This window comes from Orbicella faveolata, unplaced genomic scaffold, assembly GCF_042242905.1.
Source record: "Orbicella faveolata isolate gen_17 unplaced genomic scaffold, um_ofav_v1 contig_2, whole genome shotgun sequence".
Lineage (NCBI taxonomy): Eukaryota > Metazoa > Cnidaria > Anthozoa > Scleractinia > Merulinidae > Orbicella > Orbicella faveolata.
Window position 1 is genome coordinate 16,202,857 of NW_028301547.1, and position 21,182 is coordinate 16,224,038.

The 21,182-nt window shown below is 38.5% G+C and overlaps 3 protein-coding genes across 4 annotated transcripts; 1 reads left to right on the forward strand and 2 right to left on the reverse strand.

Moving 5' to 3' along the window:
- The first annotated feature begins 385 nt into the window (after positions 1–385).
- LOC110049620 (uncharacterized) lies at positions 386–3,627 on the forward strand. The gene is made up of 4 exons (XM_020755427.2): positions 386–1,169; positions 1,825–2,213; positions 2,546–2,643; positions 3,499–3,627. The coding sequence occupies exons 1-4, from the start codon at positions 956–958 to the stop codon at positions 3,575–3,577; spliced, it is 780 nt and encodes a 259-aa protein (XP_020611086.2). The 5' UTR covers positions 386–955; the 3' UTR covers positions 3,578–3,627.
- LOC110049617 (exocyst complex component 7-like) lies at positions 3,548–16,513 on the reverse strand. Of its 2 annotated transcripts, XM_089289894.1 has the most exons (19): positions 15,830–16,513; positions 15,240–15,270; positions 14,340–14,382; positions 14,042–14,076; positions 13,771–13,831; positions 12,775–12,832; positions 11,955–12,059; positions 10,527–10,646; positions 9,760–9,819; positions 9,419–9,457; positions 8,851–8,913; positions 8,592–8,661; positions 7,993–8,061; positions 7,425–7,545; positions 7,210–7,308; positions 6,779–6,857; positions 6,356–6,397; positions 5,215–5,348; positions 3,548–4,535 (listed from the first exon to the last, which is right to left on the reverse strand). In XM_089289894.1, the coding sequence occupies exons 7-19, from the start codon at positions 12,042–12,044 to the stop codon at positions 4,433–4,435; spliced, it is 1,089 nt and encodes a 362-aa protein (XP_089146020.1). In that variant the 5' UTR covers positions 12,045–12,059; positions 12,775–12,832; positions 13,771–13,831; positions 14,042–14,076; positions 14,340–14,382; positions 15,240–15,270; positions 15,830–16,513; the 3' UTR covers positions 3,548–4,432. The 2 variants fall into 2 exon arrangements, with proteins under 2 accessions (XP_089146020.1, XP_089146021.1); XM_089289895.1 differs by lacking the exon at positions 14,042–14,076.
- On the reverse strand, positions 13,767–21,147 carry LOC110049616 (exocyst complex component 7-like). The gene is made up of 12 exons (XM_089289297.1): positions 21,097–21,147; positions 20,842–20,907; positions 20,235–20,334; positions 19,230–19,314; positions 18,687–18,792; positions 18,186–18,303; positions 17,541–17,579; positions 17,143–17,211; positions 16,535–16,592; positions 15,830–15,839; positions 15,240–15,270; positions 13,767–13,831 (listed from the first exon to the last, which is right to left on the reverse strand). The coding sequence occupies exons 1-12, from the start codon at positions 21,145–21,147 to the stop codon at positions 13,767–13,769; spliced, it is 798 nt and encodes a 265-aa protein (XP_089145423.1).
- Between the last annotated feature and the right edge of the window lie 35 nt (positions 21,148–21,182).

Below are 21,182 nucleotides of genomic sequence, written 5' to 3' on the forward strand. Positions count from 1 at the left end.
ATTATTTTACTCACAATGTTTGGTTTTGTTCATAGAAAAAACAGATTACGCAGGTGATGGTCTTGATATATATACATTCTCTAAAACACTTGGTAACAGCTGGCTAGCAAACGAAAGCCATTGGACAGAAATGTGGACCTAAAATTCCAAATATGTCATGGAATATAACAGAGAATTATCTGAAAGGGGGCAAATTTCAGGTAATATTTTCGCCTGAGGGGTGTGGGTATAGAATCGGTGATCAAAAACGTCGATTAAAATCGGAGATCATGCGTTCGGTTTCTTTTTGGGATGAACGTTCACCTCTGGGTTTTTTGGTGTTAATCGGTGGGGCGGATGGAGGGCGGGGCGGGGGGGGGGGAGGCAGGGGGAACAAGGGTGAACATGGAAAAGGAGGCTCTGGCCAAAGGAGTCTGCTTTAAACTTCTTATGAGAGGGGGGGGGGGGGGGAGAAGTGTGCACCTTTTCTGGGAGGCTTTAAAAGGCTGCGGTATTTTTGGGGAAGGCAAGTTAAATCCTGGAGGTGTTAAAAAGAATTAAGCTTGGCCGTGGTAATTTAAGTACCCCCACCCCTCTCATTGTTGAAGACACTGATAAGACAAACCTATCGCCCCTCCCCCTACCCCCTCCCCCTTCCACGCTGATGGTACCACATACATGCAAAGATTGCAGTCAATATCACAACGTATTGGTTAGATTATTCGAACATATTATTCCGCTGTGACTTGAACAATGAAAACTGGGCAGTACGTAAAATATTGGAGGATCTTTACAAATGCCTGAGGTGAAATTTTCCTGCCCAACCCTACTCGTCTCCATGCAGGTGTGGCCTGACGGAAAGTCATCAGCGACGGAACGAAAGAGTGGTTACCAAGTACATTTGCATAATTTTACCGTTGCTCAAGTCATTGCCTTTTCAACGTACTTTCATGTATTCTAGAGTTGTTTCATCAAAATGCCTCCTAAAAGAAGCAATTCCAAAATCTCTTTCAAGATATTTTCTACCGAAAACTATTCGAAGTTCGCCAATAAATTTCCATTCCTAGAGGAACGACAGATCAAAGCGAAACTGCTTCAAGCTTGGAGAAACCGGTTTACTACTGAAAAGAAAAAAGCCAAAGGCGAGTTCAAGATCACCAAGCATCTGAATGAAGCCCCGTTTAATGAAGGTAAGACTTAATCTTCTTTTTATGCGGGGACAAACATCGGATGGTGTTGTGTTATTCCCTTAGGGAATTAATATCTCTTTTAGTTTTAGCTTAAAAGAAAAAATGGGGAACATTACCACTTCCAAAGACAAATTTAACTTCACGTTTTGGTTTTCAGCAAGATAACAACGGCTTTTAATCGATTTTCACCATTGATATTTTCGAACAAAAGGGGAATAACTCCTCCGTTTAAATATAGAACTGGATCTCATTGAGAACAAAACCCTGGCCGAGAGACGTTGTGATAATTTCAAACATCCTAACCCCTCCCCTCTTCGCATAAAATACTCGGTATTCAACCTAGTTCTTACTCATTCTTAGGACGAGTCTCTCATCAAAATGGACAGGAAGGAACTATTAGAGGCTAGGTTCTTGAATATCAATGGCACAGTTTCCAAACTGTCTCAATTTTGAGTGGCTTCAAAGAAGCTGCCAACATACCGTCGCCAAATCCACCGACCGTTTAAACTAGTTTCAAGCTTATACAGAACAAAACTTTCTTCATTTTTTTCATGACTGGGAGATTCATGAATGCAGCATCCCTCAAGAAAAAAAATAACAATAAATAAATATAAAAAAATCTAATTTGTTTCATATTTATTTTAACATGTTTAAGCTAAGCTTGACACACCAGCGGCGAACAAAGAAGATGCTTTTGATAAACCACCTAAATGCTCACCTCTTAGAACATATGTCAACAGACGTTACAACAATGGAAAACAAAACCAAACTGCAAGTTCAGCAAATGATAAATGTAACTCGGTTTGTGTCTCTGGCGCTTCAAAGATGGAAGACAACAAAGCTTGGAAGGAGTCTTACACTGGCAACGAAAGAAACCATCAAAACGAACTTATCGATCTATTTGGGGAGATAAACGCTGAACAACTTTTAATAGAACCTGGAGATATCTCCGAGGCTGACAGCGAGGTCATAACGAGCGCTTCTGTGTATTTTAACCACAAGGAGTGGCTACAAAAACTGGACAAGGAAGTGCAGGATGAAAAGGTACCTAAGGGTGGGGTAGACGGGGAGGGGGGCTTCTCTAGGCGGGGCCAGGCTCATTTGTTTTGCTTGGAAGTCTGAAATCAGGGTTATGTTGTACAGTTGGTAAGCATTCACGTTCACTGCAATCAGTGCTTGTAATTAATTAGGCGTAGGAAACTAGATCCTCTAGGTTACCTGAGAAGAAACAATGTTAAGCAACTACCGGAAAAGGTAGCCCTTCTCGAAAGGGGAACACATTTCAGAAATTTGGTTTAGGCTGTGCCGTCACCCTCTTGGTCAGCAAACTTCTTCTTCTATTCAGAAATCTGACAATGCTGATCTTCCATTTCTAGAAAAGTAACACGGTGTCTGGGATGTTCAAATGGAGAGCGGACAAGAAAAGGAAAATTTCTCAGAAAAACAAGGAGGAAAAGAACAGCTACGATTCCAGGTGAAATACAGTTAAACTACGTTCCTTTCGGTATTAAAGCACTTCGTGAGACTAGGATTTCAGAAAGCGTGGTACGTGGAAATTTGAGAAAGGACCCGCTTTCCCTAGTCAAGTAAAATGATTTCTTTCTGTTACATATCTCTCTCACACAACTCCTGTTTACCATCTGAATACGCTTTCTCCCTCCAAATAGGATCACATAGAGCAAAGGCTGCTGTTGTTTACAGTTTGTCTCATACGACTTTTCGCTGAGTAATCTTCATGCAAATTCTGAATTGTCTGCAAACAATTATAAAAGCTTGCGCAACTTGATGGATTCTTTGGTTCTTTGGGTTAAATATTAAAGAGGATGTTGACCTACCCAGATTTTAATGTAGCGAAAACGCTAATGAGCCAAGAGTTGATTGGCAAAGACTGTTCTTAAATCCACTTCACACAGATAGTATTTAGCACATCGCTTAAATTTCTGGGGAAAGTGAATCGTGCTATGCCTTTTCAGTACTCAGAATTGATATTTTTGTAGTTCGATCTTTGACTCAAGCGCTTATTTCTAATGAGGCAAATTTTGTAAACAACGATGCTTCTGTCCACTCAGTGCACGAATTGTACTCGGCCCCAGTCGGCCACAGGGGTGGAAGTTGTGCCAGGAAATATGGAGTGATGAATTAAATGCCCTTGAAATGTCTTGCTACAGTACGAAAAACACAATTCGCCCAGGCCGGAAGGCTTTGATTCAACAAGAGTGAAATAGATAACTGCCCCTGTCATTATATTTCATCTTGTGATTTCCGCAAGAGAAACTGACAATTTCGGTATTTTTACGTGTTTTCATTCTTGTTTTTTTTTTTTTTTTAGATTTCTCGTGAGTAATGAAAGTGAAGGTTGCAGCAACTTCTTCAGTATGTTTGATGAACAGGAAGACATCTTTCTTTAATCAAGAGAACAGGGATTGTATTTTAAACAATAAAACTGCTACCACGTAAACATGCGTAAAGAGTTGTGTTACTTTGTTACATACCTCTCCGCAATAATTTGTTTTAATTTCCCTTACATTCTTTTAAATGGCAAATCGAAGTAACAAACCTTAGTTATAGTTATAAAGTACCAAAAAATCTTCTAGGCTTAATTTAATACCACAACGGGGAAAAAATTACGGAAATTTTTCTTCCTTTTAAGACTGCTATGGATTATTGCTATATTTTTGTTGGTTTTCCAGTCGCACAGCCAATCAACTCAAAGTCCAAGGTACACCAGAGCGGCTGAGAATGCAAATTGCACGTGCCTTTGCTGGCCTCCGATTGGCTGAGGACCTTACAAAACCAATACAACGGGGGCTTTCCATTTGACCAAAAAAAAAAAAAAAAAAAAAAAAAACATTGTCCGGTATTTCCGGAAAGGACGACAACCTCACGAGGTCTACCCAAATTCTCCGTTAAAATTTCTCACCGGCAATCTCCGTGCCATTATATTTTCCAACCGCAGTTTTCGGTTCAGTGGTTTATATTTCGGAAAATTCAACAATATTTTGAATTTTTCGATGACTTTATTCTAAGGAAATTTCCGTGCCATTTCAGAATTTTGGCGTGAATGGGTTTAGTGCCCGTTGCCAATGTTACGCTGCATGTGATCTACTGTGGGCACTATCACCTCGGTCGTCGATTTTCAACAACAAAAATGTCATTACATCTTGAAAAATCGACGTTTACCAAATAGAGGGATATTTGTTTCTCTATATAGTGGATCTGAATAGAAAAAAAAAATAGAAACAAACTAAACAAATTCATAATCATCAAGCCGAGACGTCAAAGAAAGATTTCAGCATGGCTTCCACTTCCTCCACTGTGTATCTGATGTATTTTTCGGGATTTTTCGTAAATGGCAAACTTGAATATCTGGAAAAGAAAATAAAGGAACAAAAATTCAGGCGATAAAAAAAGACATCTTACAAATTGCCAAAATTTCCAGGATTTATATTCAGAAGACACTTGTAGTCTATTGAAATTCTCGATTGTGATTGGTTCCCTCATCGTTGATTATCGCTGTTAAACCATTTTGATCGACCACGAAATTCTTAATGTTTGGCTTTTAACAGTAGGGTTATCGGTTTTGACGCTATCATTTATAAAGTCTGCTAGAGTGAAATAACTAAACTGCTCATTCTCTTTATCATGCGATAATCAACAACACACAACCTTGTTTATTGTTTGTTGAGAACGAGGGCACGTGTTCTTTCTTGAATCCAACATAAACAACACGTGTTAGTGTTCAAAATTCAAGTGGAATCACAAGAGAAGCAAGTGGTTTTGGACATTTTAAGGCATCATTTTAAAAGACTTGATCCTCGTTTTCTACTAGAGCGATAGCTGTCACTAGTGAGTATTTTTTTTTTTCGACTCGAAACGTCGTCATGTAAACTTAAGTTTGCGTAGGCGGCCTTTTTGAAATTATCTCTGTTACATTGATTCACCGCTAACGAATAGCAACTAACAGGTAAACAACTGTCTATCAACAGGTTAGAATTTCATCTTTGAACGAAAGTTTACCCTTTCGCATTTCGTTGCTGTCACTTACTTGTCTCTGAAGGTGGTGTAGAGTGGTAGAATGAGGTCTATATTTTCATTTCTTAGCTGATCTCTAAGTTGAGTATCTGGGACTGCGTATGTCTTCTGAATCTGATGCAGCTCTTCCAATTCTGTGTTAAAACCCTTCAAGAAAAAGAATAAATATGCATGAATGCTCCAGCTAATGGATGTGTTGTGCAAACTCTACACGTGACAAAGATGACGAAGACACTAAAGTAATTATGCAGACTTGCTCAGGATGTCTTCAAAACACCGTCAATTTCCAAGCTCCTTCCCGCCCCTACGAGAAGTCAAATACAAAAATCCCTCCGATAATAAAGTACCCCCGAAGTTAGGCCCATTTATGCTGCTAAATGCCACCAAATTTACAGATAAAAATGGTAAAAAGAGCAAAACAGAAAAATAATTTGGAGGGGCGGGGGAGAGAACGAGAAGTGGAAGATTAAAACGTTGCACGTGATTTTGTGACAGAAAGTCAAATCAAAATTTCCATTCTGATGCAATTTGAAACCTTTCAGCCCTTATTTGACTTATTTATTCTTTGTAGTTGCTAGTTTGTTACTCTCACTACTTTTGGTGTTTTATCCTTTCTATTGCCAGACAAAAACACAAAAAGCAAGTTTACAGGAAGTGTAGGCTCGATTACCAGCCGCTGTTCGGGAAACGAGCCCGCATTCCTCCCCCTTTGTTCCTTCTCGGGTTGAAACAAAGACCGGACGCAGGGAGCGGCGAAAATCGAGCCTATAGTAAGTGCCGAACCATACTTATTGAACCACGATTAAAGTAATACAAATTCCTCCATACCCTCTAATGTAGAGTTCTAGAGATCTTTACCATGCAATATTCCTGTTTGCACCTAAATTACTCCAACACGAAATTTCTTCTACAGTTTTGAAACATATACCTTCCCCTCCTCGCCAAAACATTCCACCAGAAAATAAGAGCCGAGGGTTTATTTTAGGCATTATACAGACCCAGTATTCGTTTTCTCTGGGTAACAGAGGTTCCAGCACATTTTCGATTTAGCCGAAGCGTAAAGATTCCTCGGCCTTGAAAAACGTTGCAAGAATCAGCGAAACAAGTCAAGTTCAGGCGAAGCTGCAGGTGCTACAGTAACTTTCCATCCTTACCTTGAATTTGTCTTTTATCATTTGCCTTTGCTTATCTTTCAGCTGAAAAAGAAAACAAAGGCAAAATGACTCGTTATGGACAAAAACGAGACTACAAGTAATAATCTTTACACGTTGTAAAACAACGCTTCCTCGTCCACCCTTACACCAACTTAACACACTAACAAAAAAAAGTTAACAGATTTCTGTTAAGGTCTTTCAGTATGTGGCCATATTATGTTCAACTGACAAATAATTGACATCTGAAGGCCGTCTTTTCGATCAGGAACTAGCATTTCGCTTACTAGAAGTAATTTTCCCAATATTCTAACCTTGATCGAAATCCGTCCTTCGGACTTCGCAGCCCGTCGTTTCTCTCTGTCATACAGTTAAATTTCTTTGACTACGTCAGGAATTGCTGTAGCATATGTCGCCTCTTCTTACCTTTGTTTGAGGTTCGTTAACTCTATGCCCTGACATTGGCTTCTCCATCTCCAATAAGAAGTTGAGTACTTTTCCCCAGCTAAACAAAAATTATATTTCAATAAATGAATAGCTGAATCAATCAGACAGTGAATAAATCAATCAGTCAATTAATCCATCCGTCAGTACGTCGTTCAGTCAATCAGTCAGTCAGTCAGTCAGTCAGTCAGTCAGTCGATCAGTTAGTCAGTCAATCAGTCTGTCGGTCCGTCCGCCCGTCCGTCCATCCGTCAGTCAAACAGACAGACAGACAGACAGACAGTGAGCTAATCAAGCAGTAAGTCGGACCGTCAGTCAGTCAGTCAGTCGGTCACTCAAGCACGCAAGCAAGCAAGCAGGCCGGCAGTCAGGCAGTCGGCCAGTCGGTCTATGGGTCGGTTGTTCGGTCATACCATTTCTGATATGTGGTCTTCTGTTCATCAATCAGTTGCTGGTACTGTTTTTCGACTCCAGAGATTCCTCCTTCTTGAAGAAGAGCAAGAAGACCTAACCTGCGACAGAGCATTGTAAGCCTCCTTAAAGTGATATTCAATAACATCTCCTTTCAACCACATGAAAATTGAACTCACCTAAAAATGATCACATTCAAATATTTTTCCAGTCTTACCGTTGTAGAGCCTTGACTATGTAATTGTAGTTGTTCAACAAGAACAGAGAACAAAGAGTTGGCGCCTCATACACTCTGGCCTTGAGCTCAAGATTCAGACCCAAGGCTCCAAGCACTCGTTCTGCGTTAGAGAGGTATAACCATGAGTAAACGATATGTTTTTGCACACACAACAATAGGCTGTGGACGAGCTTAGTTATAGGCTAGGACGAAAAAACAATCGGCAGAAATCGGTTTTAGGTTTAAGTTGCGATTGAATGAAGGTCGAATTTAAACCTCTCAGCTTCAAGGTCAGAAATGTATATGCTATCACCATACATTTATTCTGCTAGTGATACGGAAATTTTAGCGGTAGATCTAGACCATATCGTTTCTTCGATAATTTCCTTTATCCTTACAAGCATAGTAAGAGCATAAATTGATATTGATTAAAATTCTTCCCTCGTCACACAATCATTCCTCCGAAACGGAAGAAATATTGCATGACGAGCAAATAAACAGCGATTTTCTTTATTCAGAGCAAAACAGAAAAACTGAAACAAAACTCACGAAGAAATCCACTACTTACGGACGTACTCAGCGACAACTTTTGTAAAGAGTTCTGTTTCTCTTGTAAAGAAATTTCCACTCTGCTCCTCTGCAGTATGGAATGGAATAAACGGTCAAAACCTAAACAAGCTAACTTTGACGACGGTTAAATTTACAAATGAACAATCGCAAAAAGCACGGAAATGTAGAGCGCTTTTCAATAGAGTGTAGAAAGTAATTCAGAAACGGTTTGGTTCTGCTTTAATGCACTCTGTCAGTGTGATTGGTTTAAGAAACTCCCGCCAACCAATCAGATGGAAATCCAAAAACCAATCGCGACTTGGTCACATCCGTTTTCGGTCATTTGCCTGGTGGTCTTCTTTTCAACCAATCAGAAGCAGAAGCAAAACCACGACAATCATGACTAGCGCACGCCGATTTTCCAGCGCTAGGCACTAGCTGCACGACTGCGCGTTATTACTCCGAATTCTGATTGATTTATTGCATTCGCTACGTTTGCTGTGATTTGCCAGATTTAGTTAATTACTTTTAATTGGCTTTGTTTAAGGACAGACTGGGAAAAATGCCTCAAATTCTTCCTGAAGGAAAATTCTTTTCCAAGATCTTCTCACTCCATACCTTGCATGGTGACTAACATGCCTCCAACTGTTTCAGTGTAGGGTAGGAGTTGCTCCATGAAAATAAGTGTCTAGAGTGAACAACATCAACAAAAAGATTTAATTCACGATAGACAGCAGCCCTTTCATGATAGCCAACGACAAACCAAATCAAAATTTCTTCATCAGTTTTAAAGAGGTCTTAGCACACACAATACGGACCATAGCAGCAATAGAGCTTTGTTACCGAGTGATTATGAAAAACCCTGCAAATAACGTACGTTTCTGGTCAGCTCGTGAACTGTTCCATCGCTTGGCATGTTGGAATGCTTGTCAGGACCGTGCTGTAAAAGAATAAGTATCCAAAATGAGAGAGAGGCGATGTGCTAAGACCCTAGTGACACGCCTTCAACAAGAAAAGAACATCTATCTTAAGGCCTATTCACATGTTGAGAAGTTGTCCCTGATGAGAAGGATCCCCTCTCCCCTTGTCCCTGCTGATCCACCCAAAAATTGGCCCTCTTTGTTCGGCAGATGCTCTGTATATGTCTCCTACAAATGGCTCCCCCCAGGGGGGTCATCCTTACTTGAAAACCCAGGGTCACTCTACCGTTGAGCTAATTTTGGGATTCCTTTAGTAAATATTTCAAAGAAAAAGTCAGAAACGCTTCCTCTCCCGTGGTGGATTTGTATTGAGAGTCATCCACCGACCAGGGACTATTTTTCTTTATAAACACAGGTCCTTAGTTGAAAGCATCAACAGGGCAACAGTTCATAAGGAAAATGAGTAGAGATGACATGAAGCAAAAGCCATCTTAAGAAAAATTTTAGAACAAAGTTTTTGTTCACCTTTATCCCATCAGCGAAATCATCCAGAGCCTTGGCAGACTGAGAAGATAATACAACAAAAGTTAGAGGTTTACCGGCGGTTTAATTAATTTAATACCGTCGTCATATGCATAAAAAGAGCAAGGGGAAAATACAATTTAAAAACATTCAACAAAACCCTATACCCCTTGGTAACAAAAGTCCCTCTTTCACTTGCACTTCACACCCGCGCTATACTATTTCTGCTACTCAAAGCGTCACAAATCATTTGTGAATCCCTGTGGTGATAAGTGTTGCGTGACAAATCCAGTAACGGGTACGGATGTTAGCCTATCACGGCTGTTTCTTCTGGAGTGACTCACCGTTAACTCCATAGCGTTAATGAGTATAGGGAACTGCCCCCGAGTCCTGTGAAATGTTTCCTGTTAACAATATAAAAAAATTCCAAGCAAATGATGAGAGGTAACGTTTGAAGTCTTTGAACTCATAAATGAACTCAGTCGGTGAAACAAGTGTCGTTTATGGCAAAGAACCCGAGGAGTTCCGATTCTTATTGTCCGATCAGGAACACCACTAGCTCTTCCGAAAGTTGTGACGGCGGCTAGTCGTCATCTGCTCAAGTTCTTAAGGATCGACCATTTTACAGATCGGGACAGACTGACAAGGATCAGGCTCACAGATCCCACCTTACATAACCTCAGAATTCTTGGTAATTCCACTGCACATCACAACGGAAAAGTCAAGAGCAACATTTCAAAGCAAAACAATTCAGTAATCCGGCTTTTTATGGCGGCACATTATCCTTCCCGCCAAACGAAGGGAAGGAAGGGGGGGGGGGGGGGGGGAGGTAAGGGGAGCCGGTTAGCCCCCAACCAGAAGTCGGTTAGCCCCCATTCACGCTTAAAGAACGAGAAACAGACAGTGTTTTTGACTTCTGGTCAGGGGCTAATTGACTTCTGGTAGGGGGCTAAACGGTTAAGGGCTAATCGACTTGGGGGCTAAAAGATCGGTTATCGCCCGTACGGTTCCTACAGAACCCAGCTAAATACACAGATACAAAGGACCCGTTTATTTCACTGAGCTCAAATATGCAATGCGGCATTGCAACAAACCTTATTCATCAACGTACCTGTAGTGTGACATAGAAATCAGGTTGAATGGCATTGAACGCCTTGAGAATTGGAAACACCTGCTGAATGGCGGAGTAGTTGTGTTTGTTGAAATGACGCTTCAGAATGTTTATTATAGACTGTGGCAAAGAGGACACGAAAATATTAATTAAATAACCTGTTACTTTGAAAATCAACTTTCCTACGTGATTTTCTAATGACTGTAGACCAAAACCACAGCTGAGCGTAATCAAAGCTGGCCAGTCAATGAAAGCAGATAGCTAAAGTCGTGAACCAATGAGAACTCGCAGCAGAAACACGTGACTGGTGCTAGGCGCGGGAAAACGCAGATAGAAGTTGAGACGTCTGAAAGACTTTTTCTATTTGCGATCAAATTTGGCCCTTGTGTAACTCACGATTACACCCCTTGTTTTTAGTTTCAGCCCCTGCTTGTAGTTTAAGTGTGCTAGACAAGTGCAGAATGTTTTATAAAACAAAACTAGACCAATAATAAGAAACAAGATACCGAAGCAGATTCAATGTTTTTTTGGCGATCACAGGTTTTCGACGCTGTCACAGCCTCTTTCTCAAGTGAAAATGGTGGGAATCTATTTGTCACGTGAGATTGGGTAAACCAAGTCCCTTGCTAAAACATCCCCGTGTAGGGCCGGAAGTTCAAATATAAAGTCTCGATTGAGCGTCGGGGACTGGCACAGAATTTACAAGGCCTCACGAATTCTTCTTCTGAGGTAAATATCATTTTTGGCTGTTAAATTTTCGGTCAGTACCTCTTACTAACCGAGTTCGAGGGCCGCACTGGAAGTTACGGACCGAGTTTTTCCCCCATCAATTTATGGCCCAAGCGCGAAGCGCGCGGGCCATAAATCGAAGGGGAAAAACGAGGATCCGTAACTTACAGTACGAACCGAGAAAACGAGGTTAGTAAAATTAAATCTCTACTGTGTGTCTGACGGGTTCGGGAACGATCCTATGCGCGCGGAACGGCTTCAAATTTCTGATGTACCTCAACAACAAAATGAGTCAATTTGAAATCGTTGTTAAGTGCCTCGTAAGTCTTTTGCAGGTTTTAATATATAATTTCAGAAGTAAATTTTTACTTGCTAAAAAAGTTAAGAACACTTGGCGATAAATCACGAAACATTTTGGCGACAAAAACAGCTTTCTTTCTTTCTTTCTTTCTTTGGCATTTTAGCTAGCCGTACAGTAGAATACGGCCCGCTCAATTGACCAATCACAGCGCACACGTACTAACTGAGAGATATATTAATGTATCAGTGCCCCTCAAATATGAAAGCCCACGCCGAGTAAAGATACACCGAACTATTTTACAAAACAAACCTGTATCACGAATCAAGACAAATTATGGTACTTTAAATCGTAAAAACAACAATTGGCCAACACTTTTGATGGCGATTAATTGTTATTACCTCTCCTTCAGATATGAAGTCATCCATAGCAGCTTGAATGAGCATGTCAAAAATAGTGTTCTGGCTTTGCTCTGGGATAATGCTCTTCATCAGCTCTCGTTCACTCTAACAAGACAATGAAACAACAGCAAAATGCGTGTGACAAAGTAATCTTTTTTCCAGGGATAGGTGCTTAGAAAGTTACCTCACCATAGAATGAGCAAGCGATTAACTTCATCATTCAAAATTTAATTTAACAGAAGTGTCCATGCGAGGCATGATCTGTTCCTAACCAGCTACAAACGTTGAAGGATTTTTGTCTGTTGCTTGACGGCGTGAAACATTAGGTATTATATCTGTCAGCATTCACATGCTAATTCTTAATATAAGTCTCATGGACATTGCTGTAAAATGTGCCAAAACACGTTATGTTGTTACAAAGTAAGCCAAACTTCCAACAGGAGCAGCTAAGAGCTTTAGGCCTGAACCCAGTTGTTCCAAGAGTAAATAACACTATTTACAGGGTAAATCACTATTGGGTGGAAAAATACTGGCGAAACAAACTGCACTATCCACTGGATAGTGATTTATCCATTGGATAGCATTACTTGCCCTTTGAATAACTGGGGCCTGTACTGCACCTGATACTTTTATTCCCTTCACAAAGGAAAATTTAACTTGAACAGCTGCTGTTCAGGTTTTGTAATATTCAGACTAAATAAAGTCTCTGAAATAATTACCATCCTCAGCCTTGGTCTTTAAATTCTAAGACTTAGTTTTTCTGGATATCACAAAAATATGATCTTATAATTAACATAAATAAGAAAACTAGGGTTATCACCTGTATGAGCTTGAGCAGAGATTTACAGAACACAATGTAATTTGCACCATCAATTTCCCTGAAAGAAGGAAAGCCAGCCATAAATTTTATTTAAAAGGTTTGCTTAGCCTGCATCAAGCAAAGGTACCCATACCTCCAGACTGACAGCTTATCCCATTCTCTGCAACATTAAGCAACTATGAGTATTCCTATTTCTCCTAAATGGAGTGCTAGTCCATTGCAGGGTTACCCCCTGCATTAAATTCACTGGTACCCATATATACAGCTGGGTGGAGAGAGGCACTGTGAGAGCAAAGAGTCTTGCCCAAGAATACAACACCATAACCCTGACCAGGGCTCAAACCTAGGCCTCTATAATCTGGAGTCCAGTCAACTAATCATAAGGCCAACATGTCTCCACAGAAACTCAATTCAACTTAAATTTCAATTTACTTTTACTCCACTCAAAACCAAATTACTTACTCTACCTGCATATCGCATAGCCTAATTGAGGCAGGCATTGAAATAAATAATACATTAGGTCACAAGAAAAATAATAATTTAATTTAATTTAATTTAATTTAATTAACAAACATGTTTGCAACTACATTGAGTCAAACTAGTGATAGGTAGCACTAATGATGAAAAGTATAATTGTGAAAAGGGGAAGTTATTATAAATACAGTCACAACATAAAATAATGTTATGGGTATTCAATATCAAGACTAGGGAATGGGCATCAACAAAATCATCCTCACTCCCAAGCATTGAGATGAGCAATTTATGAATATGTCTTTAAATAGCCTTTTCGTACATTTACACCAGAATTTATTGTGCCAAAACTAGAAAAAAAACTTTCAATTTCTGTTCAATCTCGCTGCAGTATTCAAGGAAGAAAAGTGAGAGATTGAAGGGAGACAACATCCAAGAACACAATGCAAGAACCTTGAACCTATCTCTCTGGCATGAATTAATAATTTGAGCTTGGTGAGGAAAGGGGTTCGCTTCTGTACTTACTCTTCTTCCTCTTTGGCGGCACCAACATCTGTTGGAATTGCTGAGGTCCGACGAGAATAGCCTACCAAGACAAATTAAAAACAAAGTTCCGGAGAAGACAAGGTGTACAAAAATATATCATCCAAAAATGAAAGTCATAAGTACAATGGGTACTTATGATCATCTTGATGTAGAGCCGACCTGTAGCCCTGGCTGCTTGACCTATTGGTACAATCACAACTTACAAATATTACAACAACCAATGAAAACAAGACACAAGTAAATCTTTTACCATGATGTTCTGATTTGGAGGGAACTCGACGCAACCTAAAAATAAAACAGGGCTGATTGCATTTGATTTTATTTTTCTTGCTGAAGAAAATACTTATTAATCTTGAACAGTTAATTTATACGACTTTCCTATTGGCACTATGCCTTAAAATATAATGTACATTCACAATATTGTTAAATAAGGTAATGTAATGAAAACATGCTGTTTGGGTGTAAAGGAACTGATGTTTTCCTAGGCTAAGAATTGTTATACTGCAAGACCAAAATTAAAAGATCTGTAAATTTTGATCAATACATACTCTCTCTTTTTAGTTCCTCTTCTTGTAGGTGTGTTCACACCACCTGAAAAAACATTAGCACACAAATTGCTAAGAACACATTCCGAGAAAAGTGCATAAAGAACACAAGGTGCAACTGAGTGCTTCTCCCACTCCTCAAGTGCTTACACAAAACTCAACATTCACAAGAAGATAGTTTGCTTTTTGCTTCAGGAAAATCATTGTTCAAGTAAGTGCATGCATTCAAACTCATGACGGACAAGGAAAACCAACTGTACTATAGCTGGAGTAAATAGACACTTGATGTAAATTTTGCAACAAGCTCTATCAAGTTATAAAGAAGTCAAGCTGACCAATTGTAGCACATACAATTCTGTGAACATTCTGCAATTTTCAATAAAGCAGAGCATTATGTGCTCCAGTTCCAGGCACGCTGTCAGGTTAATGGTGTCATAGCTTAACGGGAACATTAAGGAATTGGTCACATTGCTACTACTTCTGGTTGGGATGTTAATCCACTTCAGGTTACTCCTTGTAACAGCAATTTCTTGTTTACTCATAATCAACTGGTTTGAGTAAGGCATGGAGAGTACAGTGCCTCACCCATGCACATAACATAAGTACACATACCACCAGGCTTAAAACCATAAGCATGATGAGGGTGCACCTCACGTATGGATTATAAACAAAGGGACAAATCAACTGTGAATATATGTACCAGTATGTACATGTGACCAGATCAGATTATTAAACAAACTTCTATGTTCTCAAATGTTTTGAAAGGGCACTCCAGTTGGAATCTTTGGATTCAAAGCCAGAAAATTAAAACCTTTTTCTATAGAGAGGTTTATGTTGGGCACTTTATGTATCAGCATTCTTTTACAAGTTTCAGTTTTACCAATGGCACTGACTGATACAAACCTTGGGTAGATTTTACCTTTCCACCAAAAGACTGAAAAAGAAAAAAATTAAACAAACTCCATTTTTTTGTTACACCTTCACATCTTGAGTGTACTAATACATACGTGATCTACCATAAGTTACATTGTATATCTTTGAATAAATTATATTGAAATCAACTTGTATTGATTAAATTCCAAATTAAATAGTATCAACTAATATTATAATTATGGTAAACATTCAGTAATAGTTGGGCCACCATGGTTCACAGAGCTGAAGCCTATCCCATTATCCAAAGCATGAAGCAGGGGGGGGTCTTGCTACTCCCCCTATGTAGGATGCTAGTCTAACACCACGCTACCCCACAGTATTTAGCAGGGTTTCATAAAGAGTTCACCAGTACCCAATTATACAAGGAAAAAAATGTTCTCCTGGGAGAACAGAGGCACTCAAGAAACAAAAACGTCCAATCATGCACCCCTGAGTGTGGACAGATGCACTCTAGAAGCTAGAATTCTTCTGTTTTTTTGTACTCTTTAAACTTCCTGCATGCATCATCCCTCAATATACTTTCTAATTAAACTGTTAATCATTTGTTACATGATACTTACATCTTTTAACCTGTGAAGGTAAAAATACAAAAATCCTTGTCAAGTCTGACAAAGAATATCTAGGTATACTGAATAAATGTAATGTTATAGGAAGTGTTCTCAATATTTGTGACATGGACTGGGATGCAATGTAATACAAACTTATGCAATGTAATGCAATGTAATTTAAAGTGGTGTCAGTGATGAAATGTCTATTTAGTCCAACAAGAAATGTATGTGAAAAGCAAACTGATCAACATGGCATGAGCGAGGGACAAAGAAAAAAATCTGAGTCCCCAACAGGAAATGAACCCATGACCTCCCGAACACCGGGCAGGTGCTCTATCCACTGAGCTACGAGAACTCTTGGAGAGCAAGGTCATTTAAATAATTGAGTTCATATGTGACAGGCGTCCTGCATACTGCTAGGATGAGCACTGTCAAAGTCATTGTGACTGTGGTAAGTGAATAAAGATGGTGAATTTTAAGCTTGGTAATGAAATGTGAAATTTGAACTGATCAACATGACAAGAGTGTGGGACAAAGAAAAAAATCTGAGTCCCCAACAGGAATCGCACCATTTCCATGAAAATTGGGAAAAGATAACGATGTGATTTAAATGTTGTTAGTTAACTTTTTATTTCCAGGTTTCTCTCCATTTGAAGACAACTTTGTTCATCAACCAAAAGTAAGCCAACACAATATGGTCATTTAAAAAATACTCACCCCTGAAGTGACCTCAAAAGGGAGTTAGATCGAATTTGTGCATAGACACTCATAAATTCTGCTCAAAAAAAAAAGGAAAACCATCTTAATATAATAAACTAGAACTGTGAAAATCCAACTATTAAATTGCCGCCATGCTTGTAATAAACTGACTCTTAAGTAACATGTGCAATCCAGATGAGTGGCCATAAAAGTGCATTTGTGCACAATTTGTGTTTGGACATAAGTTTGCTTTAAATGGGAAAATCTTTAAATGACTAAGCACATATACAGAAGGGTAGGACGTATAAAAAACCCTTCTGCAGAAATAGTTTAACTCAGGAAATACCACTGAGTGAAGCCCAGGGTGGAAAAATGTAAGAAATTACAAAATAATCTTAGCTAATAAAGATTCGTGCAATTTGATCATTAGAAGAACCTAGAAGATCCTTCGGTTGCAGATGTTTGTCAAGAATTTTAAGGTTCTTTCAAGATCGTCACTGATCTTCGTCAAGGCCCTCAATAACATATTAAATAATTTAATAATCCTTCAATTTTATTGTTAACATTATCCTCAAAGATCTACAAGAAGAGCCTTGAAATGTTTTTACCACTTAAAACTCACATACCCGTAGAATCATCTTTACCAGGTCCATTCAACCAATGGGTTATGGTGCATAAGTCTTCCAAAACTCTTTCTGCAAACAATGGAAAGAGAATAGTAATAATCAGGTGGCATTTCCAAGTAACAATCACAATAATAATTATGTGTAACTTCAAGTTTCCACAAAAACATTACATATATAACTAAGTACATGTACATGCATTTAAATTTTTAATCCACTGAAATACTGCAATCAAACCAATCATGTGATAACAATGCATGGTTTGAAAAGAATAATAAAAATCCCTGAATTCAAATAGAAACACCCAGTAATTAATATTAATGACTACTTAGTAATATTACAAATATATTACTTTAACATAACATAACCCCTTCTTAGCTCAACATGATATCATTACAGACCTGATAAATGTTCCAGCTTGACATTTTCCTTTGGGGTGTCTAAAGACAGTAAACACACATAATTACATAATTTAAATTTCCAAAAGGAAAGCTTGACCGACCAGTCTCACTACATGCACTGAACAAGAAATGAGGTATTACAATATTTATAAAAATATAGACATAAAAGAGTTTCATTCCTCAGCAAATAACTATGCTAAAAGTTGAAGCAAATATATTTTTCTAACAATAATAAACTCCTTCAAATATTTCTGCTGAGTGACTGAAGAGGATTTTGATTTCAAAAGACAAACTTGAAAGCATTGGCCACGCTTTTCAAGATGCACTATGACATAGAGAGTTTTTCCTGAATTGTTATTATTCTTTTTGTTTTGTTTTGCTGACCAGTACTTGCTTCCATGCAGTCGGTACTCTAAAATAAAACAGATGTTTTACCAGTCCCTTTGGAGCCCCTATTCACCTGAAAGTTAGCCCACTCTTAAAAAGTCCACAGAAAACCTCTCTGAGATAAAAAGAAAAGACCTCAGGGCTAACTGGTATGATGTTTTAGTACAGCATGTCAATTTTGGTATCACACTTTCCACGAAAAGTTTGGTGTCTAATATTTACTGGGGAACAATAGGAGTTTAAGGACTAACTTATCACCTTGTTGAGTCTCAATCAGTGCCAAGATCATCTCCACGGGAACAGGTTTGCTGTGCCTGTTCAGCAGGAGACGGAATTCTTTCCCTAGTGAGTCACGTCCATAGTCACGCAAGGAAGACTGCAAAGGTATAAGTGTTTGGTGTATTAGGATTGCAACTTGTTTATTAAGTAACAAACCTAATAAAAGACTCTCTTGACTGAATAATCTAGAACCTTTAAAGAAAAAGAACTACAACAAAAGTAAGACAATGACATTCTGACTAAGATATACAAGTAGGGTGCTTGTATTACTGTCTTTCATATCAATGTCTCTCAACATCTAGTTAGCATTTTGACTCTATGTAATTCCGTCCTCCCTACCCAAAAAAATAAATACAGGCAGATTTGAATCAGGGCCTATCAGATTGCAATTGCAATCTGAATCTGCAGGGAGCCAATTTTTTCTTTGTGCCAAAAGGTACTCATGTTATAACAAATAATTATTCAGAACAAAACACTTACCAGGTTTGAGAGCTCTAAACAGTTTGGATTGTTCTGATTAAAAAAGTCAATTGCATCCAACACTCTCTCCAAATTCTTGATGTATGCATCAAGTTGGCCAGAAGGGCTGTTAATAAACAAAAAAATGTTTGTGATGATGTCAAATGTGCAAAACATACAGTCCATGTGAACGCACGCCAAACATTTTTTTGTCTCGTTCAAAAAATCCTAAAACTCTACCAGGATTCATCATAACAATATGTTAATAAAAAGACTTTGGCACCCACTTTGAGAAAACTCTAAAGGATGTTTTTCTTTAAAATCTACAGAAATATCACTAAAAATAATGTTTTGGGTGAAGAACTTTGATTTTGGTCAGCTTGTGAGGGGTCCACAACAATCTGAGGGTGTTTTAGACATTTCCATGTATGTTATCCCTAGGTAAGTCTTCCAACCTAACCCACCTTATCCTGACAGTCGTGTGTATGTCTTTCACTATTAAACCATAAACAAGCATTTTTCCTCTTCTTAATTGTGTGATAATTCATTCTAGTAGCAACTTACGCATCTCTAATGACATGCTCAACGCTGGCATAAACATGGTGGTAACTGATCACATGATCCAAAGCCGCTAAAGATTTATCAATGTCTAGGAGGAGTTAAAGAGGCATTACCAAGCTGAAAACTTACAGGGAAATAAATGTTTGCATTTGACAATGGACTAAACATCTAAGCTAAACATTTCATTGTGTATCAAACATAACGCGAATCATCAACACTAATTTTAAGTTTGGTAGACTGCAGTGTGAACTTGTGCCAGAAGTACAACACAGTTGGTATCGCTATATCAAGTTGCTGGAATATTTTTAACACATCAGTACTGAATCTCCTTATCCAAGGGAGCTTCTGGTTAATATTTTCATTCATACTACGGTCTTGTTGAAAATAATATGATAACGCGGTAAAACTATACCAACTGTGTTGAATTGTAGAGGGTCGTACAGGGGTATTCTCATGATGTGTGATTAGCTGATTTTTTTTTCCCGTGAAACGTGAATTTAGGAAATTATGCTTCGTGATCTGTAACCTGAGGGTTTTGTGTGACCCATGAAGAACTTGAATTAGTAACCGATATTCATGATTTCGCTACTCTGTTCTATGTGATTTTGAGATGCAATTCCTCCAAATAATTAGAGTTGTCTATCAAGAGTGACTTAGACATGTGATTCAGCAATATGGAGCATTGACTCAGCCTTTCACGATTTTGCTCTCTTCAAACACTCTTTCTAGTATAAGAAGAGGTTATTAAAAAGAGTATCTTGCTTGCTTATTTCTGTAATTCAGGAAAACAAAATTTTCTTATTGATGATCCGTGCTCTTCTATTTTTTCTGTTCGTGAACTGTGTCAGAGACCCCCCTGTAAGACCCTCATTGTACTTTGGGTGTAAAAGTTTGGTTAACTGGTCTGCAAAACTTCAAATTATTGACCATGAAGGATATGTTCTTCATGACATGTTTACGATTAGGTGCAAAAGATGATGAGTTTTTTTTACAACTTATGAAGGATACTAGCTTGTCTTCTCTGCAAGTCATCCGTTTCTCTGTGCACAGGAACAATGGTGTCCTCCAGCTTGTGTATGCGTACTTCAAATTTGGACAAGATGTCCAGCTACAAACATACAAGTCACATAACAAGATTGTGTTTTCTTCCACCGATGCAAACAGCAAATATTACCCTCTACATGTAGTTGTCCTGAGTGTAGTGGCTTACTAAGTCATATGCGAAATTCCTTCTTCTTTCCTTTTTTATTTGTCAATAATTTAAGGTCTGCAGACTGCAAGGGTTCTGCAACCAAATTGTCAATGTCCGTATCCTCATACTTATGCAGAGGATAAATTACTACAAGGGGCAACCTCTCTTAACTTGTAGTGCTGCAAAGAGATTTTTTGGTCAAAATCTCTTAATTTAGCAAAAGCTATGATCAGCAGCATGGGTGAACCAAGATATGCTGTATTTCAAAAATGCTATGAGAGGAACAAAATTACAGAGGTAGCCTCGTGCATGCATGGTCACTACACTAGCCCCTGCAGTTGAATTAAATATATTTTTATTTTTTAAACTTTTTTTCAGTTGAATTAGTTTGAAGTGGACATCAACCAAAGGAATCATACTTACCATGTTTCCAGTAATTTGATCAGTCTTTTCCAAGCTTTCTTTTAGAAAGGCCAGGATATTTTTTTCCTAAATCATTAAGAAGATATCAATAAAACGAGTAATCCGTCGTGGTATTTAAAATAATTTTGATTTCTCACCATAAGATGTTTGTAGAGGCTAATTAAAGTAAGAGTGAAAACAAGACACATATTAATTTTTTAACCGCCAAGGGTTCCCGGGAAAGGTTTAATGGAGCAATGCTTCGACAGGAAATACCTGTGCTAGTTTGTCTTCTAGATGCCGCTTCCTGACCGAAATGTCATCCATCATGATCAAAATGAAATTAAAATCAGTTTCTGAAC